This window comes from Prionailurus bengalensis, chromosome B3, assembly GCF_016509475.1.
Source record: "Prionailurus bengalensis isolate Pbe53 chromosome B3, Fcat_Pben_1.1_paternal_pri, whole genome shotgun sequence".
Lineage (NCBI taxonomy): Eukaryota > Metazoa > Chordata > Mammalia > Carnivora > Felidae > Prionailurus > Prionailurus bengalensis.
The window spans coordinates 98,877,634-98,901,136 of record NC_057355.1 but is presented as its reverse complement, the minus strand read 5'-3'; the positions used below and the strand labels follow the sequence as shown (position 1 = coordinate 98,901,136).

General features: G+C 35.0%; 1 protein-coding gene across 5 annotated transcripts in view; it reads left to right on the top strand.

Annotated features, from left to right (window-relative positions):
• MAP4K5 (mitogen-activated protein kinase kinase kinase kinase 5) overlaps positions 1-23,503 on the top strand; it is a 113,344-nt gene that overhangs the window by 39,618 nt on the left and 50,223 nt on the right. For all 5 annotated transcript variants that reach the window (XM_043556109.1, XM_043556108.1, XM_043556111.1 and 2 more), the window contains exons 3-8: positions 10,424-10,514; positions 11,017-11,081; positions 15,403-15,458; positions 20,868-20,915; positions 21,001-21,043; positions 21,850-21,922. In XM_043556109.1, coding sequence (XP_043412044.1) covers positions 10,424-10,514; positions 11,017-11,081; positions 15,403-15,458; positions 20,868-20,915; positions 21,001-21,043; positions 21,850-21,922 — 376 coding nt within the window. The remainder of the gene's footprint in view (positions 1-10,423; positions 10,515-11,016; positions 11,082-15,402; positions 15,459-20,867; positions 20,916-21,000; positions 21,044-21,849; positions 21,923-23,503) is intronic.

Below are 23,503 nucleotides of genomic sequence, written 5' to 3'. Positions count from 1 at the left end.
AGTAGTGCAAAAGAAATATATATGTATATATATTTCTATATACGCTTCTATATATATTCTATATATATTTCTATGTGTATATGTTTATATTTATGTAAATGTATTTAATATATTAATATATATTTAAAAATCAGATAATTATGTATACCAGCAGCCAAACGTTAAAGTTGTCTGACAGGTTTGCTCTTCTCCAAAACAAAGAATGAGGATGCATCATCTTGGAGTAGAATAGTTGTGTCAATATAAGTGGCTGTTGTTACAAACTTTATAAATCAGGTACTTATAACTCAGAAAATACTTATCCAAACAGCATTACTTAAAACAGTATTTCTGAAACTTGCCTGATGTTAGGAATCTCCTGAAGATTCTGATTCACGAAGTAGAGAGTGAGCCTAGGAGTCTATAATTACTAGGTGATTTTATGATTAGTTAAGAATGGAAAAATAGTACTTTAAAACATCCAATTTGGGGGATGCCTGGGTGGCTTGGTCAGTTAAGCATTCAACTTCGGCTCAGGTCATGATCTCACAGTTTGTGAGTTTGAGCCCTGCATCGGGCTCACTGCTATCAGCACAGAGCCTGCTTCAGAGCCTCTGTCCACCACCACCCCGCCCCCACCCACTCTTGCATACTCTCTCTCCCTCTCTCAAAAATAAACATTTAAAACTTTTTTAAAAAATTAAAAAAATATCCAATTTCAAATTTTAATGGGATAAAACTAGTAAGTCTAATACATAGTCCTTATATAATGGTTTGATAATTCTAATAAAAAGTACATTTTAGCCGTCCTCCAGAGTTTGTTTTCATGTTACTTATAAAAAAGCAAAAACAATTGCTTTACTTACTCATTTTCAGAATTGATACATTAAAAGCTATAGAAAAAAATAATTAGATTTTACCTTTTAATTGCTCCATAGCCAATACCTTACCTAATCTTACTACTGCTAAAAAACACAAAACAGGATAGATTAAAAGTTTTCTAATCTTTTAAAATACACCAATCCAGTAGAAATAATAGTAACACACTTCTATGGTACTTAATATGTATGTTAGAAATACCAAGTTAATTCTCAAAATAATCCTCTGTGATTTTATTATATCCTCATTTATGGGTGAGGAAACAGATACAAAGAGCTTGAGTGTCTTGTAAGAAAGTAAAGAATAATCAAATTCTAAAAACCTAGAGGAATAGGCAGGAGGACACTGGGGCTGGCTTAAATCTTGAGGAAACTTTTTTGAACCAAATAAAATTGTGATTTGCCTTTTACATCCTTCACAGAGGGCAATAGGGATAGGAGACAAAGTCCAACACCCATCCTAGGTGAAGAATCACTACCCTGCAAAAACCTAGCACCCCCAAAGGCTTTTAGTATGGGTAAACTAGAAATAACCTTGCCCATTGCCCAACCAATGACTATCAAAAAAATATTGCCTGTCTTGAATTGGAGTCGCACTGTGTGTGGCTTTAAAAACCTTAGTTTTTCAGTTTGTCTCCTAGGGTAGCACACTCAGCCACCTAGCAGAAACAAGTGTAGTTTCTCAACTTTGACCCAAGCTTCAAAGAATTCCAATAGATAAAGTTCCAAGAAATAAGAGTTCAAAGTCAAAAATCACAGACGACACAAGGAATTAAGGTACCTTGAACAAGAGCCAGCAGAAACAACAACAGAACATGAAGACATCAGATTTTGGAATTATATACTCAATATATGATATGATTAGATAAATTAAAAAGTCATGAAAATATGAGTAAAAAGTAAACTGTTGGAAGGAGCAGATTTTTATTTTATTTTATTTTATTTTATTTTATTTTATTTTATTTTATTTTATTTTATTTTATTTTATTTTATTATTACCCCCCACACCCCCATCAACCCTCAGTTTGTTCTCAGTTTTTAAGAGTTTCTTATAGTTTGCCTCCCTCCCTCTCTAACTTTTCTTTCCCTTCCCCTCCCCCATGGTCTTCTGTTAAGTTTCTCAGGATCCACTCAAGAGTGAAAACATATGGTATCTGTCTTTCTCTATATGACTTATTTCACTTAGCATAACACTCTCCAGTTCCATCCACGTTGCTACAAAAGGCCATATTTCATTCTCATTGCTACGTAGTATTCCATTGTGTATATAAACCACAATGTCTTTATCCATTCATCAGTTGATGGACATTTAGGCTCTTTCCATAATTTGGCTATTGTTGAGAGTGCTGCTATAAACATTGGAGTATAAGTGCCCCTATGCATCAGCACTCCTGTATCCCTTGGGTAAATTCCTAGTGGTGCTATTGCTGGGTCATAGGGTAGATCTATTTTTAATTTTTTGAGGAACCTCCACACTGTTTTCCAGAGCGGCTGCACCAGTTTGCATTCCCACCAACAGTGCAAGAGGGTTCCTGTTCAGGAGCAGATTTTTAAAACAACCAAATTGATCTTCTAGAAATGAAAAATCATTACAAATTTAACATTCAACAGATCTAACAAGTTAGACATAGCTGAAGAGGCAATGAAGAAACTGTGCAAAATATAGCAAGCACAGAGAAGCAGACAAAAAATAAGAAAATGTAAAATACATGGAAGATAGAGTGAAAAGATTTAACTGAGATCTAATCAGAGTAGGGATACATTTGGGCAAAGGGAATGTTTGAAGCATTTATTGTGAAAAATTTTCCAGAACTGACAGGAAACACCAAATATTTAAGAATTCCAACCAGAAAAAAAAATTTTTTTTAAAGTGCACATTTGCATATGTCATGGTGAAACTGCAAAATACTGAAGACAGAAAATCTTTAAATCAACTAGAGAAGACATTATAGGAGAAGGACTATTAAGACTTAACAGTGACTTACCAAAACAATGAAGGTAGAAGACAGTGGATATCTTCAAAGAACTAAGAGGACTATAAACCTAGAATTGTACATCCAATGAAGATACCTTTTAATAATGAAGGCAGGATAAAGGCATTTTCATACAGAAGCTAACCATGTTTGTCACCAGTAGAACCTCACTAAAGGAAATTCTAAAAGATAAACATTAAGCAGAAGGAATGTGATACCAGATGGTAAGTCTGAGATGCAAAAAGTAAGAAGAGCAAAGAAAGTGATTAAATATGAGTAAATCTCAAAAAACTAAAGCATACCTATATACAAAAGGATAATGAAGATGATCTTTGTGAGAAAAGAATATTCTGGCCAACAGTAGAATGAGTTGGGAAGAAGTAATAGAGTTAAAGCATTCCAGTGTTATTGTATTGTTTGAAAGGGGGAGTAAAGATAGGAATTATATGTAGCCTTTACCAAGGAAAATATGCACATTAAAGTTTCTAGGGTAACTTCTGAAGAATAGAAATAGCTTCTTTTCCAAACTGTTAGTGGGCGGTGAGTGGGTGTGGGAGGAAAAAACAAAACCAACCAACCAAACAAAAAACTCTAGCTTTTGAATATATTCCCTAGAAGTCAACAGTTATTCCTGGATTTAATCTCTTCCTTGCTCTGACTTATATAGTTTTTAGCTCATGCTGTGTTGACATTCTAATCATAGGCCACACCTCAATAGGGAGTCCACTCCTTAACAGAGTTGATTGTACTTCTTTTGCTGGAAAGAGGAGCATTACAGTAAATATATTTCCAGGGGCCTGGGAATTATCTGATCTCCCAGATATTCCCATTCCACTTGTCAGGGCCCCCCCCCCTTTTTTTTAAACCTTTTGCAGTTGCAAAGTCAGCTGAGGGTATGATGTCATGATTCAGCAATTCCAAAGATGACTTTCTGATTTGGGCTGTTAGGATTTCATAATGGTGCTTTTTCTCTCTCTATGCCTTGGGCCAGATGTTCTAGAAATTAGCATTGTCCTTTTATTGCTGTGTTGCTAAAAGAACCATACTATAGCTCAACTCTAAGCCCTTTAAATTGCTGTAGATCAGCAGCTGCTCATGTAATTATAGATACTGGTTTAATTGATGACCTCAGTATTAAATCCATGATTTGCTACCATATTATTTGAGGGAGCATGCAGTGAATTTTATTGCTGCCTTTCATTTTGTCACAACCAGATTTTTAATACCTAATACCTTCCCTTCTTTCTTATTTTTTTAAGGGGGCATTATTAAAAGGGGGCTTTTAATCATTTCCCAAGTTCTATCTTTTAGGACCTGTTTGGTTGCAAGAAACCCTTAAAAGAATATTGAATCCAGGTATAATCCAGAGGACTCTTACACGAAGAGTGCAACCAGTTTACTCCTGTTTATTTCCAGAATGTGAATGCCTGTGCTTTTTATGTCAACCAGTGCGTCCTATATAGTTCTAGTGTATTGCCTTCCAAGGCTTCTCTTCTTCCCTTATGTTTTTAGAAATGCCTTAAGTGTGGTGTTAACAGAAGTCCAATCTGATCCTAATCTTAATGGACTGATTATAGCAGAAGTAGCTGGTAGCTGGATAAACACTGACATTGGCTAATTGTATTCAAAACTAAGAAGCTGAAAGCAAAAATCAACCACCTAAGTGACCCCAGGTATTAAGGCTACATTTTTTTTTATAGAGTAGTCTGTTGGGGGGAATGGGCTGCTCAATCCACTTAAAAACTGTAGTTTAGGGGTACCTGGGTGGCTCAGTCAGTTAAGCGTTCAACTCTTGATTTTTGGCTCGGGTCATGATCTTGCAGTTTGTGAGTTCGAGCCTCAAGTCGGGCTCTGCACTGTCAGTGTAGAACCTGCTTGGGATTCTCTCTTACCATCCCCTCGCTGCCCCTCCCCCCCTCAAAATAAGTAAATAAACTTTAAAAACAAAACTTAAAAAAAATGGTAGTTTAGGGTTGTAGTATGATGATAGACAGGAGGTGGCTTAGGAACAAGGGACAGCAGTAGAGTTTCTCCCTCTTTAAAACTTGGGTTTTAGGACATTGCGGTGCTTGTTGCCCTTATTACCAAATCTATCTTTGAATATTAGCCTTGCAACACTGGTAGAGGTTGCAATCACTGCACTGGTGGTCACTGAACATTCTAACTGGGAACCCTAATGCAACACTTAAAAAAATTAAAAATGCAAATCCCAGTGTCAGTACCATCTAGAACCAGAATGAAATAACCAATACCTGCACTGTCCATTTCTTCTTTATAGCTACCTTCCAGGGTTCAGGCCAATCTTAAGAGTACTAAGAAACAGGACTCATTCCAGTGTCAACCATCCCAGACACACAGCTTCCATCCTTCTCTCGTTGGATCACTTTTTTGGCTAAAGAGGGCCACTCTTTTCCTAGGAGTATCAGGCTGAGTTCCTTAAGACAGCCAGCCAGCCAGACATAATCACCCACCCTTAAAAGAGTCTGAGGTTATAACTTTCTGGTCTCGGTGATCAGCTATCTCTGCCTGTGCTTTGGCACACATTCAAGCTCTAGTGGATCTTTCCCTTCCTATATAAAGATGTACTCATAAGCCAGGTTTTCAGTACATCTCTAGTAACCTTAGCCACCGTCATTCATAGACTCTCATATTCCACTTTTAATGTGATTCTGCTGATTACCAATGACTTAGTCTCCATGGTTCAAATTTTACAGAGACCAAATATAATTAGCTCATCTCATTTCTTTTAGGTCAGCTGTCCACCTCTGTGCCTTCAGCAGGTAGAAGATCACATGACACAAATTGTAGTTCTTGATGCATAGAGGTCAGTTTTCTTAGGAGGGCTATGGAGAGGCTGCCAGAGGTTAGTCCCTTAGAAAATAAGTGTCATTAGCACAAATAGAAAGTCCAAAGAGAAAATTGATTTTTAAAAGAAGATACTGGTATCTTGGGACATATTAAATTCAGGGGGCTAGCAAGACCTCCAGAAGGAAATAACAGGTACTTAGTCAAAACTGCAGACATGGGGCTCTGTATTTCTCAGCTAGTCTCATCTTCACATTGCCTAAGTATGAAGAATAAAACTTCTCTTTTTTGAGAAAATAAACTCCTCAAAACCCATTTATACATGAACAACAGGGCTGGAACCTCTAGGCCTGAAGCGTCTGAATCCAGTGGATCTTATGGTATATTTCAAGGAAAGGAAACAGTAGTCTGGCATCACCCAATTAGAAGAATAAAATAAACCCCAATTGAGATCATTTTGAAGAAGCTGATATAAGCCATCAAAGAATAGCTACTTCTGTAATAAATAACTACATTTAGCTTATCTGCCTTTCAGGATAGACTGCAGAAATATTATCTTTATGTAAGTCTGTTCCATGGTACAGTTTCAATTCAAAGAAGATTCTAACCCCTTTGGATTAAATCTTAAGACAATGGTGAATCAGATATATGAAGAATATATTCAAAAATAGAGTTTATTCACTAAATATATCAAAGAAGCCGCAGTCCTCAAACATCTGAGTTATTAATGACCTATTCTTGTGAACTCTAGTTTCCATCTACAACTGTAAAAAACTGTTGCTTAGCCTCACCAAGGCCCCACCTTTTTTGGCGGAAAGCTCACATAGCTTCTGCTGAGACCACAGTTGTGGGGTGGACCTCACCTAAATTTCCCCAGGAAATAGTGGTTTATTATTAGTATTAGTTCAGCCATATTATTGGCTTTTATAAGTCAGTTTAAGTATTTAGACACCATTAAGAAGTTAGGCATCATACCGGGTGTTATATATAGGGGATGAATCACTGATTATAGTACTATATGCTAACTAGGATGTAAATTAAAAATAATTAAAATTAAAAAAATAAAAGGACTTCACTGGAAAAACACAATTTTTTTTAATGTTTATCATTTTTGAGAGAGAATGGGAAAGACAGAGAGCAAACCGGGAAGGGGCAGAGAGAGAGGGAGACACAGAATCAGAAGCAGGCTCCAGGCTCTGAGCTGTCAGCACAGAGCCTGATGCGGGGCTCAAACTCACAGACCGCGAGATCATGACCTGAGCTATATATAACCCAACTGACTGAGCCACCCAGGCGCCCCTGGAAAAAAAAAAAAAAGTTTATATTATCTGTGGCTCTGCTCCCTTCCAGGGGCACAGGCAGTGGAAATTGCCCATATGCAATTTTGTGTGTTCTGAAAAATGGTACAAATATGGTTTAAAATGATCATAAGAGGGGCACCTAGGCCCCTGGGTGGCTCCGTTGAGCGTCCGACTTCAGCTCAGGTCGTGGTCTCGCAGTTCATGAGTTCAAGCCCTACATCGGGCTCGCTGCTGTCAGCACAGAGCCTGCTTCAATCCTCTGTCACCCTCTCTCTCTCTGTCCAGCACCCATTTGCACTCTCAAAAATAATAAAGAAAGAAAAACATTTAAAAATAAAAAAATAAAATAAATAAAATCATAAGCATGTTTAGGCTACTGAGATGAAACATACTCTGTTTAAAATTTTATAAAAAAAAAAAAAAAGAAGTTAGGCATCATTTGTGAAGTTACTCCTGTGAGAAAATCTGTTCTAAATTCCAGACTTAACTGAAGCATTTTCAGCACAGTTCACATATGACTTCTGTGCACATTTAAAAGTGAGTAGACTGAGGGGCGCCTGGGTGGCTCAGTTAAGCGCCCAACTTCGGCTCAGGTCATGATCTCACAGTTTGTGAGTTCGAGCCCTGCATCAGCGTCTGTCCTGATAGCTCGGAGCTTGGAGCCTACTTCAGATTCTGTGTTTCCCTTTCTCTCTCTGCTCCTAGCCTGCTCATACTCTCTCTCTCTCTCTCTCTCAAAAATAAACATTAAAAAAAAAAAAAACAAAAAAAAAACGAGTAGACTGAAATCCAAAGAGTAGTATATATTAACAAAGTTAGGTGATTCTTTACTCTTCTTTCGTGTATAATTCAGAGCTTCCTAATAAAGTGAAGGATAAACTAGAATCTAGCCTGCTTGTTGGAGATTAACATGTGTAAAGAATGTTTTAATGCTGTAATGGAAAAGGCACAAGTAGAGGAGTGAGATACAAGGAGAAACAATATTCTGGTGCCCAGGAGCAGACAAAGACAGTCTGTGCACCTTGGTGAGCAGGCTTTTTACTGTCATTTGCAGGATTTACTCCCTACTTCTACATAAATTGATAATGGGAAACACAGATCATCATCTGTTTTAGATTATCTCCATTAAGCCCCTTCTACTGGCAGATGATTATGAAATAGGGTGTTTTGTTTTTGTTTTTGTTTTAGAGTGAAATCTTGCCTTCTACAACAACATGGATGGATCTAGAGGGTACAATGCTAAGTGAAATAAGTCAGAGAAAGACAAATACCGTATAATTTCACTCATATCTGGAATTTAAGAAATAAATGAACAAAGAAACAAAAAAAACAGACTTAACTATAGAGACAAACTGATGGTTACCAGAGGGGAGGTGGGTGACATAGGTGAAAGGGATTAAGAGCACAGTTATCATGATGAGCAGTGACTAATGTATAGAATTGTTGAATCACTATATTGTATACCTGTGTATAGAATTGTTCAATCATTGTGTTGTATACCTGAAACTAACATAATGCTGTATGTTAACTATAATTAAGATAAAAACTTGAAAAAAGAGACTACTATACAAAATGAAGTTTGATGGTATGGTGACAATGCCATTTTAGGTGGTGTTCCCATAATAATTACGAAATTCCCATATCTAACCTGTATTTCATTTTTTTAATTTATTTTTTTTAATGTTTATTATTTTGAGAGACAGAGCGAGTGAGAGAGAGAGACCACTAGCCGGGAAGGGGCAGAGAGAGAGGGAGACAGAATATGAAACAGGCTCCAGGCCCTGAGCTCTTAGCACAGAGCCGGATGTGGGGCTTGAACTCACTGAGAGATCATGACCTGAGCCAAACTCAGATGCTTAACCAACTGAGCCACCGAGTCATTCCTAACAAGTATTTCATTTTGTTAACTTTTCCTGTAGAACTCAAACAAGTTTGTGATAAATTGGCAAACATGAATAAATTGGTGATAAATTTGTGATAAACATGATAAATTGGCAAACAAGTTTGTGATAAATTGGCAAATATGAATAAGAAGAAAGCAAAATTACTTTTTTTTAATGTTTATTTTTTAGAGAGCTCGTGAGCAGGGGAGGGGTGAGAGTGGGGGACAGAGAATCCAAAGTGGGCTCTGTGCTGACAGCAGACAGCCGATGTGGGGCTCAAACTCACCAACTGCGAGATCATGACCTGAGCTGAAGTCAAGACGCTTAACCAATTGAACCACCCAGGTGCCCCCTACCTTTTTTTTTTTTTAATTTAAATTTTAGTTAACATGCAATGCAGTATTGGTTTCAGGAGTAGAATTCACTGATTCACCACTTCCATACAACACCCAGTGCTCGTCACAAGTGCTTTCCTTAATACCCATCACCCATCTAGCCCATCTCCCACCCACCTCCCTCCATCAACCTTCAGTTCTCTATTGTTGAGAGTCTCTTGTGGTTTGTTTCCCTCTCCTCTCCCTCCCCCTCAACTCCCCATATGTACATCTTGTTTCTTAAACAAGGAACCCTTTATTTTGTTTCTTAAATTCTGCGTGTCAGTGAAGTAAAAAAAAAATACAGGCTCGAAGGGGTACATTCACCCCAATGTTTATAGCAGCATTATCAACAATAGCCAAACTATGGAAAGAGCCCAGCTGATGAATGGATAAAGAAAATGTGGTATATATACAATGGAATATTACTTAACCATCAAAAAGAATGAAATCTTGGGCACCTGGGTGGCTCAGTTGTTAAGTGTCCAACTCTTGATTTTGGCTCAAGTCATGATCTCATGGTTCTTGGGATCAAGCCCTGTGTTGGACTCTGTGCTGACAGCACAGAACCTGCTTAGGATTCTCTCTCTCTCTCTCTCTCTCTCTCTCTCTGACCCTACCCTGCTCGCATGCTCTCTCTTTCTCTCTCTCTCAAAATAAATAAACACTAAAAACAAAAGACAACAACAAAAAAAGAATGAAATCTTGCCATTTCGTGGCATGAACTAGAAAATATGGTAAGTGATAAGTCAAGCAGAGCAAAATTACTTTTAATTTTACCGTCTGGACATAAACATTGTGTAAGTTTTTTAAGATATTTCTTTCTTTATACATATGTATTTATATAACGTATATAAAATATCCCTTTTTTAACATAGCATGAACATATTTTCATATCAAAACATGTTTTAACTGCATTATATGTATAACTGTGCCATAAATTATTTACTCATTCTTCCATTAAGTCACATTGTAGAGAACATTTATCTCTGTGCACATCTCCTTCAGAAAAAAAATTTTTAAAGTGAAATTATGAGTTTGAAGATTTTGTGTATTTTTAAGGCTTCTGCTTTTTTAGAAAGAATGTAGCAGTTTATATTCCCAGTTTTATATTCCCTTATATTGAATATCTAATTCCTCATCTCTAACATTTACTGTAAAGTTTTCTTTTTTCCCATATATGACTCAAAACGTAACTTTGTTACTAAGCTTTATCATTTTGTATTTCAGGAGATGATTTTTCTTTGATTCAACAAGAAATATTTATGGTTAAAGAATGTAAACATTGCAACATTGTTGCCTACTTTGGGAGCTATCTCAGGTAAAAAAAAACAACAACAACAACAACATCTGCTCGCCTTGAATTTTGTATTTCTTTACTACCATTCTCCCTGCCTTTCATGTAAATGCTATTATACGTATAAAATTTTAAAGTTATATTGTCTGAAGTTCTAAAATTTCTCAGGTTTTCTTGTAGTCTCCCCTGTTATATTAATAATGACATCTCCATTTATGCATTTATACCTTATCTGACAATAAATATTATGAATGATTACAAGTGTTTTATCGCATAAAACTTATTCTAAACCATTTAAGATGGGAGCAAAACTGAAGTTACTCTGCTCTTCTGAATCTGGAAGAGAGACTGCCAGGGCAGTTTCCTGTTCCACCCTGTAATCCATTCTAAACCTTGGTGTGCTGAAGAGTGAAAGCCTTCAGGGTATTTCTTTCTTTCTTTTTTTTTTTTTTTTAATATAATTTATTGTAAGGGTATTTCAGTGATTGAGAATTACTAGCTAATATAATTTTCTTTCTCTTATTAGTCGAGAAAAACTGTGGATTTGTATGGAATACTGTGGTGGCGGATCACTTCAAGATATTTACCATGGTACTGTTCATTTGACTTTACATTTTATTTTTTTCAACGTTTTTTTTTTATTTATTTATTTTTGGGACAGAGAGAGACAGAGCATGAACGGGGGAGGGGCAGAGAGAGAGGGAGACACAGAATCAGAAACAGGCTCCAGGCTCCGAGCCATCAGCCCAGAGCCCGACGCGGTGCTCAAACTCACGGACCGCGAGATCGTGACCTGGCTGAAGTCGGACGCTTAACCGACTGCGCCACCCAGGCGCCCCTTGACTTTACATTTTAAAAACAAACTTTGAGTTTAATGATTGTTGTTTTACATTTCTAGTTAACCAGGGATGTTGATGGGTACACACACCGTTTTTACATTGTTCTGTTCTGCTCCTGCAGTATTGCATAAAAGAAATCTAAACTTTATTTATTTATTTATTTTGGTTTTTTAGTAAATTTTCTGAAACCTGATCTGAGAAATCCAGAAGTTCTTATACAGTCCAAATTTTGCTTTTTAGATGTAGTATCTAGGAAATCTTATGTGTGTCTAGGGAAGTATTTTATCTGTATTTGAAACTGCCTCAATTTTTGTAAATAAGAATTGAATTACAAAGGTTAACTCTCACATAAAAGAAATTGTATATCTATCTTAGAAATCACTTAACCTAACTAAGGAAACAACTAGGTTTAGTTGTTGATGTATTTTTGTATTAAAATGTATAATTTTCAGGGCACCTGGGTGGCTTAGCTGGTTAAATGTCTAACCTTGGCTCAGGTCATGATCTCATGGTTCATGAGTTCGAGCCCTGCTTAGGGCTCTGTGCTGACAGCTCAGAACCTGGAGCCTGCTTTGGATTCTGTGTCTCCCTCTCTGTGGCCCTCCCCCACTTGTGCGTGTGCGCTCTCTCTCTCTCTCTCAGAAATAATAAAAGAACAAACTTTTTAAAAATATTGAAAAAATATATTTTCAAAAGCTTGAAGTATTTTATTGAACATTCTGTTAATTTAGGTAGTTTTCTGAGTTGAATTAGATATTATCCATAACCATTTAGAAATAGTCTTTGTTTTGGCTCTACAATTTAGCTTCCAATTTGTTTTGTTTTTGACAGTTTCCTGATGTTTTAGTTAATGAGACTAAACACAGATCCTTATAAAACAATTTCTATTTTCTTTATTTAACTAAATATGGAATAGTAAAACTCCCATTGCAACTTTGTACTGTATAGTTTATTAAGAATTATCTGAAATATTTTCAAACATTTCTATGCTAAAAGCTTTATATGACAGCCTTATCAAATTTCAGTCATCCAGTTAACAAATACCACCATAGTAGATGTAAAAATAAGTGCTCTTCAGGTGTAAATAATATTTAAATAATTTAAATAATTTCGGGTGTAAATAATATTTAAATAATTTGTAGCTTGTAGAGCTCAGATTGTTAACATATCAGTCAATTGGGGTGACTCAGTGGGTTGAATGTCCACCCCTTGATTTTGGCTCAGATCATGATCTTATAGTTGTGAGATTGGGTCCCGCACTGGGCTCTGTACTGAGTGTGGAGCCTGCTTAAGATTCTCTCTCTCCCTCTCCTTCTGCCCCTCCCTGCTTTCTAAATAAAAAATAATAATAATAATAATAATTAAAAAATTAGTAGAGCAATGGTTAAATAAACTATGTTGCACCTACAATATGGAATACTGTGAAGCATTTAAAAAGATAAAGTAGAGGGGCGCCTGGGTGGCGCAGTTGGTTAAGCGTCCGACTTCAGCCAGGTCACGATCTCGCGGTCCGGGAGTTCGAGCCCCGCGTCAGGCTCTGGGCTGATGGCTCAGAGCCTGGAGCCTGTTTCCGATTCTGTGTCTCCCTCTCTCTCTGCCCCTCCCCCGTCCATGCTCTGTCTCTCTCTGTCCCAAAAATAAATAAACGTTGAAAAAAAAAAATTTTAAAAGATAAAGTAGCTCCGTTTATATCCACTAGCTGTATCTCCCCAAGGCCTCTTTTTAAATGGAAAAACTAGATCATGAAAAAATATGTATAGCATAACTGGTAACACTTAGACATTTAAAAATGTGATTTTTTATATTCACATTACATATGAATGTTAATGCACAACAAAATGAAAAGATGTGTCCCAAATTGGTAAGTCATTACTTCTAGGGGAGAAATGGGACTCCTAAGTAAAATTTTGAATTATAATGAAAATGTACTGATGTATTATTTAATTATAAATTAATAAATATAATAATTACCTAATTCTGTCACAACAAATAACCCATGACCAAAAAAAATAGTTGTGATTGATGTCTAAAGTCTGGATACTTTTTATTTAAAATAATTTTTAGCACCACATACATACTACAATTATATAAAATATTACAGTTTTTAAAACAAGAACAAATCCATTTTTTTACACACTAGTCATTTTCTTATGTATTATATCATGTTAGAATTATCGTTCTCTTATTTTACCACGTGTCTGATTTAAAACAATTATTGGTACGGGCACCTGGGTGGCTCAGTTGGTTGAGCATCCGACTTCAGCTCAGGTCATGATCTCACAGTTTATGGGTTCGAGCCCCACCTCGGGCTCTGGGCTGACAGCTCAGAGCCTAGAGCCTGCTTCAGATTCTGCGTCTCCTTCTCTCTCTGCCCCTCCCCCACCTGTGCTCTGTCTCCCTCTGTCTCTCAAAAATAAATAAATGGAAAAAAAAAAGAATTATTGGTAGAGAACAACTCTGTGCCACTCAATTTAAAATTCTTTTCTGTGATTTTAGGAAGAATTATCATTTATATGAAAAGTTTTTATATAATGATTATCATATTTATTCACACTGACAGAACAAGAACTCAAGAATATGAATAAATAAACCTATATAGCTGCCATTGTTTTTACTACTTCCCCTTTTAAACTTAATGAATAATTTAAGACATTAATCTTACTTCTTGATATTTCTACTTTTCATTACTAAACCTGATATTTTTGGGGCACCTGGGTGGCGCAGTCGGTTAAGCGTCCGACTTCAGCCAGGTCACGATCTCGCGGTCTGCGAGTTCGAGCCCCGCGTCGGGCTCTGGGCTGATGGCTCAGAGCCTGGAGCCTGTTTCCGATTCTGTGTCTCCCTCTCTCTCTGCCCCTCCCCCGTTCATGCTCTGTCTCTCTCTGTCCCAAAAATAAATAAATGTTGAAAAAAAAAAAAACCCTGATATTTTTTTAGTTAAATTGAATCTAAGAAGTGTCCATCCCTGTATATCGTATACTAGATAGCAGTAGAAATCAAGAACATATATACTTAAAATAAACTGTTAATAAGGTGATGCCTTCCCTTCTTTTATTACTATTCCATCAAGTTACTAGGAATCAAAATTTTATGTTCCTGAGTAGATGTAGAGAGCCAGTGATTAAAATAATACAGTAAAATATCTCTCTTGAGGAACGATTATGTGTAAGTACCTGATTTGGTTTCACTGTCAGCAAACACCAGATTTCAGATATTCTCTCATGGTATTGGAAGGCATAATTCTGAAGTGTTTGGTTAGGTACTTACAGAAAGATCTTATATTTTGTAATAGAGATCTGGTTGTCAGAAGTAACCTGGTTGCTTTTTAAATTCTTAGATAAGGTACTGGATCAAGACTTCCTGTTTGAAAAATATAGGAAAGGATTATACTAAAGTAATATCTTGATCTTTATGTATATGATTCCTCTTGGTATATTTCAACAATTGATCTCTTATGGTTCTCCACTCTATATAACAATAATTAATTACATATGTTTATTTCTTTTCTTGGTTTTATTTTAGAGAAAATTTTCAGGATTAAGATCATGTCTGTTGTTTTCTATAGTCTGTCCTATGGTGCCTACTACTGCACTTTGCAAGTAATGAATGCTTATATTTTCACAGACCAAAGTTGTTATGGAGTAAATCTTCTGTTTTTAAAGTACATTTTAAGGTTCTCAACTTTCCTTTTGTTTTGTTTCCTGATTATAAGAATAATGTGTGTTCATGGTGAGAAGCCATCCAATTATATACATAGAAGTTTTGTTAATACTTTGTCATTTTTTTAAAGATTACTTGTTTATTTTTGAGGGAGACAAAGACAGCGTCAGTGGGGGAAAGGACAGAGAGAAAGGGAGATGGGAGATAGAATCCCAAGCAGGCTCTGCCCTGTCAGCACAGAGCCCAACATGGGGCTTGATCCTACAAACACTGAGATCATGAGCTGAAAATCAAGAGTCGAACAGTGAACCAAGTGAGCCACCCAGGCGCCCCAATAGTTTGTCATTTTTAAGATGGACTGTTTGTAATGTGTTATTGACATGTGTAACTATGTGATCTCTCTTTTTTCCTAGTTACTGGGCCATTATCAGAATTGCAGATAGCCTATGTATGCAGAGAAACTTTACAGGTACTACATTTGCTTATGTGGATAGAAAGGCAGTTCTAGTTTCACAGTTGAAAACTGCAAAATGATAATCCCAAAAGAAAGGAAAAGAGAAAATAGGCTCCTCTTTTAGAAGATCAGCAAGTAGTAATTTTGTTCATATCTTTTAAGGCATATTAAATTAGGAATTAATTCGTGATTACATTTTTTATTTTGGTAATTTATAACTCAAATTGTTAATTGATGCTTCTATCCCTACATTTCCTAGATTGTGTAATTTGTTTAGAAATGAATTTGGTGTTCTATGTTTTTCTTCTGTATTTTAGAAACTGGGAGATTGACTTGATTTAAGAGAAAACTAGTCATTTCTAAGTATTGCTTTCCTCATGCTTTAGAAGGCATAGCATACCGTGTCAAATCTGAATGTTAAATATATGAAACATATGAAACACATGAAAGTAAATTTTGCCAGTATATGTATGTATATATGAAATATATGAAAGTAAATTTGTCCAATATATATATATGTATATTTCTGTAGTATTCCCATGACATGGAAATGTACTTTTTTGTGTTCACATAAAATACAAAACTAATCAGACACTCATAGCAGAGAATTACTGACAGATTGTTTTTCTTTGTGTTTTAATTTCCGAAGTTCATTGCTTTTTTTAAGTAACATATAGTGGAATATTATTCAATCATAAAAAGGAAGGAAATCCTGTCATTTGTGACAACATATTTGAAGCTGGAGGACATTATACTAAGTAAAATAAGCCAGGGACATAAAGACAAAATACTGCATGAGTCACTTATATGTAGAATCTAAAACAGTTGAACTCGTAGATGCAGAAAGTGGAATGATGGTTACCAGAGTTTGGGGCCCGGGGTAGAAATGAGGAGATGTTGGTCAGAGTATAAAATTACAGTCATATAGATTGACTGATTATTAATGTATAGCATGATAACTACAGTTAATGCTGTATTGAATATTGGAAATATGTTAAGAGAGTAAATTTCAGGTGCTCTTAGGAAAAAAACATAGTAACTATGAAGAGATGATATGTTAACTAGCTTGATTCAGATAATCATTTCACTATGTATATGTGTATCAAATCATGTTGTACACCTTAATATATAAAATCTTTATTAAATAAAGTTTTTTAAAAAAATAAAAAGGGCAGAGATTGTCAGAATGGAAAAAAGTAAAACCCCACTAGATGCTGCCTGTAAGAAATGTGCTTTTGTAGGGGCGCCTGGGTGGCGCAGTCGGTTGAGCATCCGACTTCAGCCAGGTCACGATCTCGCGGTCCGTGAGTTCGAGCCCCGCGTCAGGCTCTGGGCTGATGGCTCAGAGCCTGGAGCCTGTTTCTGATTCTGTATCTCCCTCTGTCTCTGCCCCTCCCCTGTTCATGCTCTGTCTCTCTCTGTCCCAAAAATAAATAAACGTTGAAAAAAAAAAAATTAAAAAAAAAAAAAAAGAAATGTGCTTTTATAAAAACACAAATAGGTCAGAAGTAAAAGAAAAGAAAAACATACGTCATACTATTGAAAAGAAAGCTGAAGTGGCCATATTAATATCAGACAAAGTAGACTTCAGAGCAAAGACTATTACCTCTTTAAGGCCACTTCATAAAAAGCATAACAACCCTAAATGTTTAAGCCACTGATAACACAGCTTCAAAATAAATGAGCAAAAACTGATAGAATATCCAGGAAAATAGACAAATCCACAGTTATAGTCACCTATACCCCTCTCACAATAATTTTGAAGAGCAAATAGGCAGAAAATCAGTAAGGATGCAGAAGACTTGAACAGTACAACCAAACAGTTTGACCTAACTGACATTTTAGTCTGACCAGTAGTGTGATACATATGCTTTTCAAGTGGGCATAGAGCATTTATAAGATAGACCATATTTGGGGTGATAAAATATGTTTCAATACATTGTATAGGATTTAAGTCATACAAAGTATATTCTCTGACCACACTGCAATTAAATTAAAAGTCAACAGAAATATTTCTGGAATATCTCCAAATATGTGGAAACTAAAGCACTAAACTAAGTTAAGTAACCCATGAGTCAAAGAAGAAATCAGAAGAGAAACTAAAAAGTATTTTGAACCAAATGAAATGAAAACAACACATCAAAATTTTGGGGTGTTACTAAGGCAATACTTAGAAGGAAGTTTATAGCACTGAACATCTCTATTAGAAGGAAAAAAAGGTCTGAAATCAGTATCTTCAGCTTCCATCTTAAGAAATTTTTTAAAAATGAGCAAATTAAATCCAAAGTAGGCAGAGGAAGGAAATAATAAAGATCATAGTGGAAATCAATGAAATAGCAGAAAAATGAGAAAATCAATAAAACCAAAATCTGACCCTTTGAGAAGATCACTAAAATTGATAAACCTCTAAGAGAAAACACAGTTACCAGTGTTAGGACTGAATATAAAGATACTACAACAGAATCTATAAATTTTGAAAGAAAAGGATATTCAGTTCCCAGAGAACATTATGAATAGCTTTCTGTCAATAAGGCCTACAACTTGGAAAATATGAACAACTTCCTTGAGAGAAATAAACTGAACAATTCTGTATAAATTCCCACAAAGAAAACTCCCAAGTCAGATAATGTGGATGGATAAATTCTACCAAACATTTAAGGAAGAAATAATGCCAATTCTACACAAACTTTTCTAGAAAATTGAAGAGGAAAGGGTGCCTGGGTGGCTCAGTTGGTTGAGTGTCCGACTTCAGCTCAGGTCATGATCTCATGGTTTGTGGGTTCGAGCCCCACGTCGGTATCTTTGCTGGCAGTTCAGAGCCTGGAGCCTGCTTCAGATTCTGTGTCTCCCTCTCTCTCTGCACCCCCCCCTCACTTGTGCTCTGCCTCTCAAAAATGAATAAATGTTAAAAAAATTTTAAAGAAAAGAAATTTGAAGAGTAGAGAATACCTCCCAAATCATTTTATGGGCCACCATTGCTCCAAAATAAAACCAGATAATACTGCAAGAGAACAAAACTACAGACTAATAATATCCTTCATAAACACAGATGCAAAACTTCAAAAGGAAAATAAAAGATTAGCAAAGGTAATCCAACAATATATTTTAAAAGATAACACATCATGAAGTGAGGTTTATCCTAAAGTGCAACTATGATTTAGCATTCAAAAATCACTTCAAGTAATTAACCATAGTAGCAAACAGAATGAGAAAACCACATGGTCATCTTAAATAGACACGGAAAAAACATTTGGCAAAATCCAGCATTTGTTCCTGATAAAGATTCTGAGCATACTAGGAACAGAAAGGAACTTGTTCAACCTGATAAAGAACACCTATGAGAAACCTACAACTAAATCATACTTAATGGTAAAGGACTAGATGCTTTCCCACCAAGATCAAACAGTGCAAAGATGCCTGCTCTCCTTCTTTTCAACATTGTATTAGAGGTTTCAGTTAGTGCAGTAAGACAAAAATGAAATAAAAGACATCCAGATTAGAAAGTAAGAAGTAAAACTGTCTTTATTCACAGACCACACAATCATGTGTGTAAAAAATGGAATAGAATCTACAAAGTAGCTTCTAGAACTAATAAGTGAGGCTAGAAAGCTTGCAGGATTCAAGATCCATGTACAAGATCAATTGGATTTCTATACACTGACTACATTCAGAACTTTAAAAAATAATACCAACATTAACAAAAATAGGACATTCTTAAGGGAATGTATGTGACAAAAGATACATAAACCCCTGCATACTAAAAACTGAAACTGCTAAGAAAAATTAAGACCTAAGTAAATGGAGAACTATAACATATTCATGGATGTGGAGACTCACAGTAGTTAAGATGTCAGTTCTCCCCAGGTTGACCCATAGATTCAGTGCAGTCCTGAGGCTCTTGGCTATCTTAGTCGGTTGAGCGTCTGACTCTTGATTTCCACTCAGGTCATGATCCCAGGGATTGTGGGATCAAGCCCTGTGTCAGGCTCCACACTGAGCATGGAACCTTATTAAGATTCTCTCTTTCTCCTACTGTCCCTCTCCCCTGCTCATGTTCTCTCTCCCTAAAATAAAAATTAAAAATTAAAAAAAAGACTTAAACTATAGCAATCAAAACATAATGGTATAGGTATAAGAGTAAATAAGTACCTCAATGGAACAGAAGGACCAGAAGTAAATTCTATATGGATGGCTGATTTTTAACAAAATTGAAAAGACAAATCTGTGAAAAAAGTATAGACTTTTCAATAAATAGTATTGGAATAATTGGACATCCCTATGCCAACAAATGAACCTTAAGTCATACTTCATATCATATGTAAAAACCCAAAAGTAATCACAGACCTAAATATAAACCCTAGAACTAGAATTTCTAGAAGGAAACAGAAGAGAATTTTGCAGTCTTGAATTAAGCAAAGCACTTTTGGACATAACACAAAAGTTTGAATGAAAAACTTGGTAAATTAGACTTTATCAAGATGAAAAACTTCCATTTTTCTAGAGACACTTAAGAGACTAGAAGAAGGTACTTGCAAAGTATATATCTGATCAAGAACTTGTATCCAGAGTCCATAAAGAACTCTCAAAATTCAGTAATAAAAAAAAATAAGAGCCTAATAAACAAATGGACAAAATATTTGAACAGACACTTCACCAAAGAATGGCCAAAATTAAAGACTGACCTTAAGAAGATTGATGAGAATAGGGATTAACTGGAACTCTCATACACTGCTGGTTTCAATATAAAATGGTACAGCTGCTTTGGAAAACAGTTTGGCGGTTGCCTAAAAGTTTAAATTTATTAGCACCATACAATTCAGCCATTACACTCCTAGGCACCTGGACGGAAAAAGTCATACTAGTACTTTCATATGAACCTTAAGAGCAACTTTATTTATAATAGCCGAATGCTTTAAACAACCCAACCATCCAAATGTCTATCAACAGATGGGTGTGTAAACAAATTCTTGTATATCTGTACAATGGAAATAATAAAAATGAACTATTGATACACACATTAACAAGGAATCTCAAATTAATTATTGTGAATGAAAGAGACCAGACAAAAAAAGAATATACTGTGAAATTCAGTTTATGTAAAAGTCTGGAAAATTTAAATCTGTAGTAATAGAAGGTAGGTCAGTATTTGTGTGTAGGAGGGACTTTGGAGTGATGGATATGTTCCTTAACTTGATTGTGGTGGTGGTGGTGTTGTAAAATATTTCTGATTTTTACTAGAAAATGAATTCGAAATCTTAAAATACAGTAAAAAGAAACTGATTAGTAAAAAGAAAGTCTTCTAGATTTTTCCACCGCCTCTGAAGAAGACATTTAGTTTTTCTTATTCAGTGAGAATTTAAATAGAAAATATAAACATTAAGTTTGCAGCTTTGCTAATGCATACTTTTTTTTTTTAAACTTCAGGGTCTTGCCTATTTGCATACTAAAGGCAAAATGCATAGAGATATCAAAGTAAGTTCATTTAATATACTTAAATAGATAATTTTTGAAGGAGTTTTGTGATACTAATTTAATAGTATTTGTATTTTTGTTTTAGGGTGCAAATATTTTATTGACAGATCATGGTGATGTAAAATTAGGTATGTTATTTCAAGTCTCTCACATTTTTCCTAAAAATTTTAATAAAATTTTAAATGAGAATTAACATTATACAAGTTTAATATTCATATCAAGAACCACAATAATGTTCAAGTTTTGATCCAGTAATTTTACTCCTGAGACTCTGTTTAAAGGAACTTAATCCTAAAGATAAAAAAAATCTATATTCATAGGAGTATTGATTATACACCGTTTATATAGAAAGAAGTACAAACATAGGACTAGCAATAGAGAAACTGTTAAAACAGTAATAAATCCACTTATGGAACATTATTCAGTCATCAGAATTAACAGTTAAGGAGAATAAGAGTAGAATCCTTGAGGTGTTACTTAAATGACAAAAATGAACTATACGTATAATCAGTTTTTTATAACCATGTGAAACAACAATAAAAAAGTATTTATAGAGAAAAAGACTTTTTTAATGGCACCAAAATACTACCCTAGTTGTGTTAGAATAAAAGGCATCCACATGGTGGTTTATTTATTTATTTTTTTTCCCTTTTTTTCCCTTAATTAAACTTCAGTATGCTTGTAGTAAATTTTTTTATTAAACTTTGTTCTTTGTAAAGTATGTTTTATTCTAATAAAGTGCCAAAAAAATGATTTTCCTTTAATGAGCATGTTATAAACCAAGCAAGAAGAGATTTCGGGATTCAATTTATATATATTTCCCTGGCATTACTATCTGAATTATTAATAATGTCATGCCTAAGGGTGAAATTTAGAAATGTTGGTGACTTTATTGAAAGAACTAAAATTTTTGTCCAATTTTTTTCCCTACTAGCTGACTTTGGTGTGGCTGCAAAAATAACAGCTACCATTGCAAAGAGAAAATCTTTCATTGGCACCCCTTACTGGTAAGATACTATGATTGAATTTTGTGCATCTTCATTCTTCACAGTTAGTGATCTGCATTGATACTTAGTAAGACAAGTGATAATACAAGTCTGGAGATTTGCATGCTCCTTGATACTATCATACTTCTGATTGGGAACTTTGATACTCATTTTTATTGTTCAGCTTTCCCTGAGTTAAAGTGCTAATAATAATTCCTACTGTCTCTGGGATTTTGTATTAAGAAGACTCATAGGTATGAGATTTTTCAAAAGAAAGACTTTTATTATGATCTCTTATCATTTTGTTACCCTTTTGGTACTGATTCTGTTTTAATATAGGATTTCAATTTCTGGTTGTTTAAAATTCATGCATCCTACCATTAGTCTTTATCAGCTACCTTCCTTTTAACGCATCTTACCAAGTACTGACAAAACGATCTTTCTAAAATGCTGCTTTCATCAATGAAGACAGATAATTGAAATATAATAAAAAACCTAGTAATAAACCTTAATATATAAAATAATTTAGTGAAATTATAAAAGATAACATTTAAAGTTTGTAAAAAAAGCTTGGATTTTTTTAAATAGACAGTGTTTGAATAATATATTATTTGGAAAGAAATTTAAAGTCACTCCGTACCTCATATCTAATGCCAAAATAAATTGTATATGGAAATAGTTCAATATAAAAGTGAAACCAAAAGAACTATCAGTAACTATCAGCTTTAAGAGTTAAGTAAGCCTTTCTTGGCACAAAAGCATAAAACATTAAAGGGTAAAAGTGATAGATTTAACTACATGAAAATTTAAAATGTCTGCGTATCTACCAGCTTGAACAAAAGTGAAAGGTAAGTAACAAGTCAGGAAATATCCTCTAAAATATGTATGACAGACTAGGTTTTAATGTCTTTAATGTATAAGTTCTTAATAAAGTATTTCATTAGAAGCAGAGTTATTAAAATAATACATAGAAGATGTCATAAAATATGAAAATTGTTTCCCCTAACAATGACCAAAAATGTAAATTAAATAAGTAACACCATTATTTTCTTTCAAGTTGGAAAATATTTGGAATCATGGGTAAACCTATTACTATCACTAAATATTTGACAGTGAAAGTAGAAATTGATAGCATAATTTTGAAGGATAATTTGGCAATAATGTTTTCCCAGAAACCTTTAACTGTGCTTGTATTCTTTAGTCTTAATTCTGCTTGTAGTAATTTATCAGAGAGGCATAGAAATTATATGAAGAGCTTTATTACAATACTTTAAAGATTGAGGGGAAAGTATGCACGCACATGCAAAAGGAATTAGTTAAGGAAATTGTGTATGTTTATGCAAATCAGTGGAGTAAATTGCTGATATTAAAAATCCTGTTGTAGGGGCACCTGGGTGGCTGAGTCAGTTAAGCATCTGACTCTTGATCTCAGCTCAGGTCATGATCTCATGACTCCTGAGTTTGAGCCCTGCATCAGGCTCAGCACTGACAGTGTAGAGCCTGCTTGGGATTCTCTCTCCCCTCCCCTCTCTTTCTGCCCTTACCCACTCACACATACTTTCTCTCTCAAAATAAATAAATAAACCAAAAAAAAAATTTTTT